The sequence below is a fragment of the Rhinolophus sinicus genome, chromosome 16 (assembly GCF_057876585.1).
Source record: "Rhinolophus sinicus isolate RSI-liver-muscle chromosome 16, RSI-T2T, whole genome shotgun sequence".
Lineage (NCBI taxonomy): Eukaryota > Metazoa > Chordata > Mammalia > Chiroptera > Rhinolophidae > Rhinolophus > Rhinolophus sinicus.
The window spans coordinates 146,675,582-146,689,682 of NC_142516.1; the positions used below are offsets into that span (position 1 = coordinate 146,675,582).

Consider the following 14,101-nt stretch of genomic DNA (forward strand, 5'->3'; position numbering starts at 1 on the left):
ACACATAAAGTGTTTCAAAGTGTCCTGTAACTTGTCCTAGCCAGGCAGCTGATTAAAATGGAAGAATTTTAAAGAAACACCGTGAAAGACTGTGAAAGTCTATTACCTTCCATTGTTAAATGTATATCAAGCCCAAAAGTATTTAAGTATTTTCTTTAAGAGCACTTCTTGAATTAGTCATTATAATATTTCATTTGAAATTAACTAATGAGAAACCAATGGTGCATATTTACTTGGATGCACATTATTGATGATTGAACAATTCCTTAAATCAGAGGAAACGTTTCACCTTTTCATTCAACTGTGTCCCACAAGCTGTTGTATCCTGCCACGTGGAAAAGAGGTTTTCAGCTAAATCAATGTTTAGTATTCAATTAAACCAATAAAATATCATGGACCCTGGGTCTCGCAGTCAAATTCCCATCCTATTTGTCAAAGAAATACAAATGATAGATAAGGGCACCCCATCATTTTGTATCTGGACACCACCACACTCTTTCATCTCCCACCTCTCTGTAAACTGGTACGCTACTCATTTGTACTTATGTCCAAGCAATCTGTAATGAATGTCACATAATCACTTCCTACATCCATATCTACATATCTGCATCAATCTTTCTACAAATTCCCAAAAGATGGCAATTCTATTACCTCAAAATCACTTCTTACATTTTCCCTTTTCGTAGTTAGGCCACCCATATATGAACGTATGTTCTTATTCTTGTAAATATGATGAAAATCAGGGTCACACCAGATTTTGTCTTTTAGTCTAGTCTTTCTGTTTTATAGGAATTTACATTTTATCAAAGTCTAAAGCAGCATCTAGCTTTGTACTTCTCTCTCTCTTTTCCTATAGCCACAATCCCAGAGGGTCCATGGAAACTGGTTGTGAGGCTGTTTTTCTATCTGAACACTATGGCATTTCCGGCCAATGGCAAGAGCATCAGTGGGTCTTGTGAAACTCACATAAGGAAGGGAAAATACAATAGAATATTCTGGTCTCTTATGCTACTGCTGTCCACCAGATGAGACTTCCTTCAAGCAGACATACATCAGAGAGACAGACAAAGAACAAGGGATGAAGAGAAAGAATGCTATAATGAGATACAGAGAAAGAAATAGGAACCCATGCATACAAAGCCATGTTTTTTATCTAAATGAGCTGTAATTGAGAAATTCATAGAAAACCTCTTCTTAACCTAATAGGCAGTGATCATTTCTACAGCAAATTTAATTTTAATTTTCTCACTTAAACAAATATAAAAGCTGTCAAACTATACATTTATATTTATAATTACACATTATAATTATTATATATGTATAAATTATACATTTTATTGATGAACTTAAAAATATCTCTACATGTACACATGCACAAAATAGCACATTCCAGTGCTGTATCACAAGCCTCAGGAACTTGAGGATTACACTGGAAGAAAGCAAGACAACTATGTACTAAAAGCTTTTTCTAGGAGTCAGTGTTTTAAAGACTTCTTTAACTTCTTAAACCAAAATTTATTTCCTCTGTAATTTCAGGAAATTCAGGTAAGGTGCTACCTAAGTAAGGGTTACCATGACAGTAAGAAATGATCATAAATCTACATTCTTCACACCCAAATTCTTTGTATACTTGTAAAATTCAGTATTCAATTAGGGTTTTACAAAAAAAAAAAAAAAATCATTGAGATAGAGGTGAAAAGGGGAAGAAAAATCATGTATAGCTATACCTGTATGTAGGTATGGAAAATTAAACAGATATCCTCATCATTTAAATGAAAATATTGTAACAAGACATGTTGGAATAACTGAGATAAAATATAAGCTTCAGGACAATACACATTCCGGACAACACACATCATTCTTTGCTTTGTGTAAACTGATAGAGCAAGAAAATCTCATTTTGAATTGCTTCACTGATGGGCTGTAGAATCACCTCTCAACAGATTGGTTTCCTGTGAATGACAGATGGAAAAATGTACAATCCCAGTCAATGTCACCCCCAGAGGATGTTTACCAGAGTGCTAGTATCTGTGGTCAGAGACTTTGCACCATGAAATTGCTTAAGCCTCAAACAAACGGAAATAATAAGTAGAAAGGTTGAGGGTTAAACATTTCCCGTTGTGTTGTTTCAGGTTAAATGCTTATATTTACACACCCAAATAGACTTTGTTTTAGTGGCGTGCCTCAGAACACCCGGGCCCCAAGCATGTTCCCTTCCTCTTTTGTTGATCTGTAGTAATTGGAAATGAAACACCAGGAGAACAAATACATAATATTTGTGGGTGGATTTATCTAATTGTTCTAATTATTTTGGACTGAGCCCTTTAGCAGAATTGTCTGAGCAGCATCTAGCTTAGGTCACTGGCTTAAAAAAAGAAAGCTTTTGTGTCTGTTATATCATGGTGGATTATACAGCAAGGAAAACAGAAAGAACCAAGCAGACCAAAAATAAGAGTAGCTGTATGACCACAGGTATTGAAGCTAAAATTTGTTTTTGTAAATAAGGGGACAGCTTGTCGTATGTTACTGATACTTTCTCTATGGTCTTCTGGTTCCTCCTGGACCCATTTGCCTCTGATTCTTTCAGGGAAAATACTCTTTTGAAATCACTTATTCCACGTGCAGGATAGCACTGGAATCATGTCAGAGATAAATAAAATAAGCAATTGCTTATCAATAGGGAGATGAAACAAGACTAAAACACTTAATAACAGCAGAGAAGAGTTTACCTAAAGTGTAGGTATTCTCACTGCTCTCTACATGCCTCTCCTGTGCCAGTAGTCACTGTTGCAAATGGAAATTCTGGGAACCGGCTTGCAGATAGGTGAGGAGGGGCTCTTCCCATGGAGCTCCCACACCAGGGCACTGATAAGGGGTCAGGACCACAGTCTCTGGTGTCAGACAGACAGGAGTCTAAATTCTACTATAATTGCTGGAATGACCCTGGGTAAGTTGTCTAATCAATGCAAAGTACTTATTGCAGCGCTTGGCACTAGCAAGCATGCAAGCACTGGTACAACAGAAAAAATGATTTGAGTAATGATGTACTTGGAAAAGATCGTGAAAAGTGTTATATGTGTGTGGTGTGTGCGTGTGTGTGTGTGTGTGTGTGTGTGTGTTGGGGGGTGTCATAAATTCTAGGCTAATGTCCTGTTGGTCTTAACATCCTCAATAGGACATGAGACTAAAGGCTTATGGTTTAGAAAGGGAAAGAGAATGAAATTAAAACATGCAATTGAAAGATTGGAAGAAAAGAGACAATAAAAGCAGCTAAGGTGAACACAGAAGATGGAGTCCAACTAGGACCACTTCAGACCTATGCATTTGGCCTGTTTGCCATAACATCTGGAACTCCTCTGACAACAATCTAATTTTGCATTTAATAAGTATGAGTTACTGTGAATGGCTTAGTCCAACTCTCCTTATATGAAGTACTTTCCAAATAAAAATAGGTTCAGACTAAATAATACACTTAGTGCATCCATTTGTAAAGATAAAAGTATAATGAAACAGTTGAAAAATGCAATACTTTATTAATTTCTCCAAGTTAATATACCCACCTCCACATATTTCTTCTGTTTCGTCATCTATGCATTCTCTATCATCACACTCACAAAATTTACCATAAACGAGTCCATTTCCATCTGAATTATCACACTTACACCTGCCACAGTGGCATGTACCTAAACCATTAAAACAAAGCAAAAATGGTTTGTCAAATTCATATAAATTTTAATAGTGAATTTCAACCTCTTTCAAGGAGATAGAAAGTTCAATTCAATTTAATATTCCAATTGTGTATTTCTGTGGGCATGATTAGAGAGATAACTAGACTTTCTTTCTTGAGATTATTGTTGCACAGCAATTATATTTTATAGCACTGCTATTATGATTGACCTCTAATAGATTCATGAATGTAAATTTGACCTTCTAAGTGCAAAGCTGCCTTATACATATCCACCAATCAATGCATGAATGAATATCTTCTGATTACACCTGGGTCTAAAGTGAACTAAAGCAGAAAATTCTAAGCTTTGTGAGGAAAGTAACCTTGCTCATCTCCCTCACCAGTATTTATTCAATGCTTTGGACAATATTTGAGGATACTGTTTATATAATCAATATTTGTAGAATTTATTATCAAGTGCATAAATGAAAAGTTTAGATGCCCCTAATAATTTCACATCCACAGTGTTAAAATGATACACATATTCTAATGACAAGGGACCAGGGTCGGTTTTCTTAGGCATAGAGACCTGGGACCTCACCAAAACCTCAGGGCAGCTCAGGGTGATACTGAAACACTAGAGGCATCTGGTCTACCACATACCATACTCAGCTAAGTGTGAGGATTTGACTATACCCCGTAGAGTTATTTCACTGACAGTAAAACAGCATTCAAATGATATTGAGAAGTAGAATATCCCTTTGAGAAACTGCCTTTTTAAATACTTACTTTTCAATTTGCAATTGACCATCACAGCAATCAACATAAATTAATTGAGATTTTACCCCTTACCAAATACCATCCTACACTCTGGAAATGTAACAGGAGATCAACTCAGCCAAATTCTCCTCTCAGAGTTTTATACAAGTAGAAATCAATGGGATAAAATAAATAGAGAAGTATAAAGTATCACAAAAGCACATAGCAAGGAGATTTAACTGAGACCTGGAGGGCAAATATAGGGTCACTGGAGGAGTAGCTCTTACTTAAGCTGAGGACTGAAAACCAACCAACCAAACAAACAAAAAGCCAAAAAAATGTGAGATGGTGAAGAGGCCCACTTCCAGCAAGAGACAACAGCAAAGGATCTGTGGTGAAAAAGGAAATAGGAATAAAAAAAAAAAAAAAAACAATTGAACATCGTTGGAGTACAGACAATAATGTGGAAAGTGGTATACAAAGAATAAGGCAACTAAAGGTGCAGTTTTTGGAAGTCTTATAGTCATGTTGAAGATTTCAATTGTAATCCAAGAATAATGAGAACCCACAGAAATATTTTCAGCAAAGGAGTCAGTTATGCAGTTTTACCAGATTACCGGTTGGCTTATGGAAGATGAACTGAAATGAGGAACAAGTGGTTATGGGAAAATGAGTTATGACATTTGTCTGCAGGAAAGAAAATAGAGGCTGACCAGGTAGATGCCAGTGATTTTAGAAAGAAGCACATATACTTGGGGATTTTTCCAGAAGAAAGAATATACAGAACTTGGTGACTGTTTGGGTATGACTTGGTGAAAGGATGGGGAGGAACTCAAGATGATATTGATATTTAACTTGAACTACTGGATATTGGAGATTGTGTTGGGATGTACTGGAAAGAGCATGGATTTAGGATTAAGGTAGCCTTGTAGCCAAATTCAGTTTTAATCCCCACTAGCTATATCCTTTTGAAGTCATTACTTTTGTCTGTAATTCTCAAATTCCTTATCTACAAATAATAACCACCTCATAGAGCTGCTGTGAGGACCAAGTGACAAATATATTATCTAACCATCTTTTTAAAAACACTACTGTGTCTGGTACAGAGTAGGCTTTCAGAAAAATTTGGGTTCTTCCTTTTCTCCCATTAAGATGCCTAGTGTATTAGTCATATTCCCAAATATTTTCTCCAGACTCACTTTATGTTTATGGGCCCCACAATGCTCTGTTTTTATACCCTCTGCATGAAACCCCAGTCACTTGCAATTTGCTATTAATATTATCTGTTAATTTTCTTTTCTCTCACATTCACATATAAATGGTGATTTTGCAAAATTTGAGCTTGTTATTTTTCTTCTTTGAGAATACTCAAGGAAGTAAATGAGGTTTACTTTTATTAAACCTCATTTTCTTGGTTTTTTATTTTCTAGAAACAATTTTAGTTTTTAAAAGTTCATTTCAAATCTAATGCTATAATTCATGATATCGCTTCATCTCGTTTTTCTCTAATTATCACTCTTCATTTTCACATTCACATTCATTGATGCTGTCTTTCAACCATCAACATAACCATTAAATTTTCTTGTTGCCTGTTATATAATTGGCAATGTGGTAAGGGCTATAGAAGGCAGTAAGATGAATAAAATTAAAACTAAGTGAATCATAAACCAGGAAGAAAGAGTTAGATGATTGATAATTTTCATGTATGTATATACCGAGATGATGCAAAGGCATTTGCAATAGATTTGTGACAAATGCTTTATAGAAAGTATAAATGTGAATCTTATTCTGGCTCTGTAAAAGAGGAAAGGCACAGTAAAGTAGTAAGTTCTGGAGTTGGCACTAGACTCATGGCTAGAATTTCAACAAGTAGAGATGGGGAAAAGACTTGTAATGTTGAGGAAAGAGCCTGAGCTAAGGAATAAGGAGGCAGAATTAAAGAATAGTAAAACATCGGGCTTGAATTTGGAGAAAAGGGTAGGTTGAAGATAGCTAGTAGAGGATCAAGACTATTGGTTAAGAATTTTAGAATTTAACTGTTGGAATACCTGAAGCTTCCATGGTTTGGTAGCAACATGTAATATGTTTAGGACTGTGTATGTAGTAGTCGTTTTCAGGAAAGATTGGGAGGAACAGTCTTTGTCTCTGAATTCTACAACTTCTCACTGACATCTCCCGCAGGCAGACTGATGTGGGAAGTTTACAACAGCTCAGAGACTTCCTGTCTCACCCTCCAAGTAGAATTCACAATCAGGGCTCCAAGATATGGCATATGGAAGCCCAGGCAAAAGTGCCAGACTCCTGTGTTCATGCTATGTCATACTGTTTCTCTTTCTTGGTTGCCAGTTAACTTAGTCTCTAGGATTGGTCTTCCGCTTTCTGCTAGATTATTTTAGCTCTGACTTTTCATTCTTACTAATATAGCTTTCTCTTTCTAGGATTATTTCCCTGTCTTGAACATTCGCCTATGCCCTTGTGCAACAGTGTCAAGACTCACTTCAGTCTGGAGACTGCCTTGCCTTTCTGGGCCACCAGAGAGTCAGCTTCTGGAACCCTTTGTCCCTCAGCTCTACCTTAGGCTGCCCTTTAGTCTTATGCCCCACTCCATTTACCGCCTCTTCTCCTTCTGCTCCAAGCTGCTTCCAACAAACCACACTGTGGTATGAAGTGGAAAGATTAATAGAGAGAACTCATAAACTAATGCAATTTGGGGGGAGTGGTTCTGAACTAGGCTGGTAGAAACAGACATTAAAAGAAAGACAAGTGAGAATGAGCCTGTCAAGGTACACTTGAAAGGCTTAGATTTGTTGTTTTTACTTTTATATCCCACATATCAGTGAAATCAGATGGTCCTTGACTTTTTCTGTCTGACTTATTTCGCTTAGCATTGCAATCTCAAGATCCATTCATGTTGTCACAAATGGTACTATTTGTTAAAAATAATAATAATAATAAAAAAGAAAGGCTTAGATATTGAGAGGAGAGTAAGAGATAAAGAAAAGATTAAATGTGCTACTGAGCATGAATTTAACTTTTGGCCCAGCAATCTCACTCCTAGTAATTTACCCTGAAGATATACCTCCAAAAATGTGAAAATACATATGCACCAGTTCATTCATGCATTAATATTTGTAATTTCAAAATACAGGAAACTGCCTAAATGCCCAAGCGTAGGAGACTGATGGAATAAGTTACGTCACCTGTGTAGAACTGATCCCTACGCATTTGAAAAACGAATGAGGTTTCTTTGTACTGATATGGAGTGAATTCCAGAAAATAATGTTGAGTGGGAAAGGCAGAGTGCAAAAGAGCACTTATAGCAGGATACCTTTTACATGGGAAAAAAAATGAAAAAGTGAAACATAATAACATACATCTATCTATCTGTTTATCTTTACCAAATATAAAAACAGACAGAGGTAAAGCAGAAAGCAGTAAAGTTGGTTATCTATAAGGTTATGAGGGGAAGCAGGATGAAGGTTTAAAGAAGAGAATAATGATTCACTGAGTAAGCTTTTTTGTAAAGTTTTGAATTTGGAAGCATGTTAACGTTCTATATATTATAAAATAAAATGAAATCTATGAGGATAAGGAAAAGAAAACCTAAAACTAAAAGCAGTCTGAAATAAATAAGCTCAATTATATTTCAAACAAGTACTATAACTATACTAAAGGGGGGAAAAAAGAAAGAAATTCAAGTAACTTATGAATATGGCATTTGACTATATGACCCAGTCTTGATCATTTTGGGGTGGGGTAAAGTTGAAAGAGGGGGTGGATTGCAAATCCTGAGATTTTTTTTTTTGTATAGTGGTGTGTACTAAGCGATTCTAAAATAAACTTTATATGTAGTATAGGATAGAGCAAATGAGTAAATATATTGATGTTGGGAGCCAGAGTAGAGTTCTGACTGTGGAAGATGAGACTTGCAAATGTGGAAGGAGAAAAACAGAAAATAACCTTGTAGGGATGGATTGGAGTTGAATGTATTGGTACGATTTCTTGATTTTAAAATACACTTATGTGTGTGTGTGTATACATATATATGTACATGTATGTATATGCCTTTGTGTGTGTGTGTGTGTGTGTGTGTGTATGCATATGTTTACTAGCCTGTTTGCAAAATGATCCAAAAAACAAATATACAAAGTAGAAGCCAGCATCCCTAATGTCACAATTTTTATTCTACTACTGTTCTTCACTAAATGGAACCAGGTTCTTTGGAGAAATGATTAATTCCAAAGCTGTTGCAGGGCAGGAGCTATATGACTCTGAAGTATTTTGTTATGCCAGAAAGTAAAGAACTGTTAAAACAAATAATGAGGGCACGTCAGTAGGTTAGAAAAGCCGGTTTGAAGGGGCTCTAATAGTCTAATCTGGGAAAATCTGAGCACCAGAATAATTAAGTACAATAATGAATAATAAATCATTGAAATAATAGGAATTGTCATCCTAGTGTGATAATAAATCACTAAACCAATGAAATATCAAATAATTGGTAGAAGAGAGAAGACTCATGTGGTAGAATATTGAGCACCACGTGGTACACATGGAGGGAATGTTGGAATTTGGATATCATCATTTTCCAATCATCACTGTAAACACTGGATCAGGTTAGAGTTATCCATGATGGTAAATCTGGGGTAATTTTCATGATAATTGGAGTATTTTATGATTTTGAAGTATTTCCCCCACATACTTGCTCATTTGTTACAATGGTAAACTCAGTCATTATAGAGCTGAGAAATCAGACAACACCTTGACCAGGTGATCAATATTAACCTCAGAAGTGAGAGCAGATGGGTATCATGTACTTCCAGATGACACATCCTGAGAAAACAAAATTATCTATCAAGTATTTTAGCAAAGGATGTGTGACATGAATCTAATCATGAAGGCCTATCAGACACCCAAAATGAGGTAAATTGTATTTTGAAAAATAGTTGGGGACAATTTTCTTCAAAATTGCCAAGTCTATAATGCCATCATCTGTGGAAATGGTCCAGATTAAAGGGGGCTAAAGAGAGGTGACACTAATTATAACACGGCCACTGCACTGGATCCTATACAGAGGATGTGAAGATATAAGGGAAATTGTTGGGTCAATTGATAAAACTGGAATATAGATGGTAGATTTCATAAAAGTGTTGTATCAATGTTAAAAGAAAAAAGATAGAGGTACAGATATTTGAAAAATATGTTTTGTATTTAAATGTTTTTATCTATTAAAACAGTTCTGTAAATTTTCTTCTTTAAGATATGTTAATGTAGTATGTCATATATTTATATTTCTTAATGTGGAAACATCATTGGATACCTAAGCTAACTCCTCTTTGTTATAATGTATTAGGTTGGTGCAAAAGTAATTGCAGTTTAAAAGGTTAAAAATAATTGCAAAAACCACAATTATTTTTGCACCAACTTAATATTATGTAAAAGAAAAAAATAATAGCCTGGATTTATAATAATTTAAAAATGAAACCAATAAATAAATAAATGTAATAATAGACAACAAAGGAACAACACAGAATTCAAGTTTTATTATTGAAAGAAATTTGTAAAGCATGAAGTTTTCAAAATGAAAGAGGCTGTGTGTGTGTGTGTGTGTGTGTGTGTGTGTGTGTGTGTTTGGAGGGGTGGGTGTTATAAACTGAAGTAGAGAAATCCTACTGAAAGGAAAGAAAAGACTAAAGTTCTGGAGAGAAGTGAAGAGAATATCAACAAACATAGAAAGTGGCCTGACTGCTAAGTCCATTTGTCATGGCCCCCCAGTGGTCCACTCACACCTTCCTTTGGGTATGGCCTTGATTCCTACAGGCAAAAAAACCTCACCACACTTAATCTACACAGAGAAATTGATCACAATCAAAGACTGTGGAAAGGTCTTAGCTCTGCTTGGATTAAAGGGCTCTACCAACAAACCGAGCTCCAGGAAGGAAGATATTTGTTCATGTAGTCAAATCTTTGCTTTTAGCAGGAAGAGCAATGGCTAACCACCTCAGATCTGTGTATGAATTACACAGAGACCTTTAGTAACTCACTGTAGTCCAAATCACACTCCAAGACAATTGCATCATAGCTTCTGGTTTGGGATAGGAGTATTCACAAGTTCAACCAGGATTGAGAAAAGCTGATTTGGAGGCTACACATGACAAAGATGACCTCTTTCACCACCATTATTAAACATAGTATTGGAAATCCTAGCCGGAGCATCAGGCAAGAGAAAGAAATAAAGGGCATCCAAATGAAGAATGAAGAAGTCAAATTGTCACTTTTTGCAGATGACATGATTCTTTATATAGAAAACCTTAAAGACTCCAAAAAAAAAAAAATCTATTACAAACAATATATACAAGATCAATGTACAAAAACCTTGTGTTCCAATATAGTACCAATGAAATTTCAGAAAAAGAAATGGAAAAAAAAGTTTCCTTTTGCAATTGCAATAAGTAAATAAACAAATAAAATACCTAGGAATCAACTGAACAAAGGATGTGAAGGACCTATCCACTGAAAACAAGATATTAATAAAAGAAACTGAACAAGACACAAAGAAATGGAAAGTTATTCCGTGTTTATGGATTGGAAGAATCAAAATAGTTAAAATGGCCATATTATCCAAAGTAATATACAGGTGTAATGCAATCCCCATCAAAATCCCAATAGCGTTTTTTCAAGAAATAGAACAAAAAATCATCAGATTTGTATGGAATTACAAAAGATCTTGAATAGCCAAAACAATTCTGAGAAAAAAGAACAAAGCTGGAGGTATCACACTCCCCGACTTCAATTTATACTACAAAGCAACTATAATCAAAACACCACGGTATTGGCAGAAAAACAAACACACAGACCAATGGAACAGAATTGAGAATCCAGAAATAAAGCCACATATATATATGGGCAGATAATTTTTGACAAAGAAGCCAAAAACATACAATGGAGAAAAGAAAGCCTATTCAATAAATAGTGCTGGGAAAATTGGAAATCCATGTGCAAAAGAATGAAACTAGACTACTGTCTGTCATCACATACCAAAATTAACTCAAAATGGATCAAAGACCTAGATATAAGACCCGAAACAATAAATTGCATAGAAGAAAGCATAGGTACTAAACTTATGGATCTTGGATTTAGAGAAGATTTTATGAATTTAACCTCAAAGACAAGGGAAGTAAAAGCAAAAACGAATGGAATTACATCAAACTAAAAACCTTCTGCCCAGCAAAGAAACCATCAACAAGACAAAAAGGCAATCAACCGAATAGAAGAAATATTTGCCAACAACACCTCTGATAACAGGCTAATATCCAAAACACAGAGGGTGCAAATAAAAATGTATGCACATTTTAAAAAAGAAAAAAAAAACTGTATTAAAATTACACTGATGGTAACCACTTTGGCACCTCTTGTAATTGCTGAAGTCAAACATGACTTGTATTCATCTTTTGTTATTGGTATATATTGATCGCTTCTCGGTCTTTTGGCTAAGATCAAGTGTGGTATATATTGAGTATTACAATTTTAATACAGTTTTTGCCTTTCTTAAAATGTGTATACACTTTTGGCACCCTCTGTATATTTAAAAAAAAAGTATACAATTTAACAACAACAACAAAAAGAATACAATTCAAAAGTGGGCAAAGAACCTGAACTGACACTTCTCCCAAGAAGACATACAAACGGCCAACAGACATAGGAAAAGATGCTCAACTTCACTAGCTATGAGAATCAAAACCACAATGAGACAATACCTTACACCTGTTAGAATGGCTGTTATTAACAATTCAAGTAATAATAAGTGTTGAAGAGACTGTGGAGAAAAAGGAACCTTCATACACTGCTGGTGGGAATGCAAATTGGTACAGCCCCTGTGGAAAACAGTATGGAGGTTCCTCAAAATATTAAGAATAGAATTAACATAAAACCCAGCAATCCCTCTTCTGGGTATCTGCCAAAAAAATCTGGAAACACTTATCTGTAAAGATGTATGTACCCCTATGTTCATTGTTGCATTATTCATAGTGGCCAAGAGGTGGAAGCAACTGCAGTGTCCTTAGATAACTAGATAAAGAAGATGTGGTACATACATACAATGGAATACTACTCTGCCATAAGAAAAGATGAAATACTGCTGTTTGCAACAACATGGATGGATCTTGAGATTATCATGCTAAGTGAAATAAGTCAGACAGAAAAAATCGAGAACCATATGATTTCACTGATATGTTGAATATAAAACTGAAAGCAATAAACAAGAAAAACGAACGAAAACTCATAGACACAGACAACAATTTAATGATACCATAGGGTAAGGGATGAGGGTTAAAAAGAGTAAAAAGGATCAAATATATGGTGACAGAAGGAGATTTGACTTTGGGTGGTGAACATACAATGCAGTATATAGATGATATATTATAGAATTGTACACTTGAAACCTATATAATTTTATTAACCAGTCACCCCAATAAATTTAATTTAAAAAAGTAATTATAGTAACACTTGCTAAAAACCATTGAAACTGAAACTGTAGTTGTTTTTTGTCTGTTTTTTTAATATGGTTTTGGTAATGAATTTTAATAGTTTCTTTGTAAATTTTTAAGAAATATTGTTCAATGATTTCTATGAGATATGAAAATATGTTGGTCAAAGAATCTTGCTGTCACTATATTCTTCAATGAGTTTCACATCCATTGCTTCTGAAACATCTATCAAATTGAAAAAGGTTTGGTTCTATTTGAGGCTAAGGTATAAATTCAAAGCACTCTTGATCTGTAACAGAAAATAATTAAGTCACTTCATATAAATCATTTTTAAAAGATTTAATTCAGTATTCAAAATCATGACTCACAATTTACATAAAATGTTATCAGAGTGTTGTTTCCAATGAATATCCTACTTGAAAGAGATATTTGAAACAGCTGGAGAATATCAAACTTGCCATTCTCAGCAAGATGACATTTTTTTTCTATTGATTTATCTGAATTTCATTTCTCAAAAATATACTCAAATGCAGTCTCACTCAGATGGATAATATTTCTCAGTGCCTACATACTTCCACTAAAAAACAAAATTTGATTATTTCACTTATGAATTTCCATAGGATAGAATTCTTACCTGCATTAGAGCAGATGATATCTTGAGAATTCTTACACATTTGGTTACTTTTTTTCTTTGTCAGGTCACAGTTAGTTGGATACTGGCAAGCGTCCCCAGACCATCCTTTGTCACATTTGCACTTTCCACAGTCACACTTGCCATGGCCTGAGGATTTAACAACATCCAGTTAGACTAAAATTGTTTTCCAAAGGAAATCATTATTGTACCTAAAAATCTTAAGGGTAATGTTAGTACAAGATCAGCTATAATAAATTAAAACACATATAGATATTACAGTGACTGAGGGGTAACTCTATTATGTACAGTATAATGGAGTGTGTGAATTTTATTTTAATAATCAACTTTGATAAATCATGCTAAAACTTTAATTTATAGAGACAGATGATAAACCAGAAGTCTAATAAACCATATCAGAAAATTTAGCATAGAATAAACAAATCTAGCTAGCACCTTCACATTTCAGAGACAAAAGCCTAGTAAAAATTATTTCCATTTAAGTACATTTTGTAACACATAAAACTACAAACTGTAAGAAACCTTATGTGAAACTCCACT

At 34.7% G+C, this 14,101-nt stretch overlaps 1 protein-coding gene and 1 pseudogene across 1 annotated transcript in view; one reads left to right on the top strand and one right to left on the bottom strand.

Moving 5' to 3' along the window:
• Window positions 1-14,101, bottom strand: part of ITGBL1 (integrin subunit beta like 1) — a 189,742-nt gene that overhangs the window by 103,908 nt on the left and 71,733 nt on the right. Inside the window, exons 3-4 of the mRNA XM_019754218.3 lie at window positions 13,544-13,690; window positions 3,561-3,683 (exon numbers count right to left, since the gene is read on the bottom strand). Coding sequence (XP_019609777.1) covers window positions 3,561-3,683; window positions 13,544-13,690 — 270 coding nt within the window. The remainder of the gene's footprint in view (window positions 1-3,560; window positions 3,684-13,543; window positions 13,691-14,101) is intronic.
• Window positions 11,894-12,002, top strand: LOC148755115 (U2 spliceosomal RNA; annotated as a pseudogene).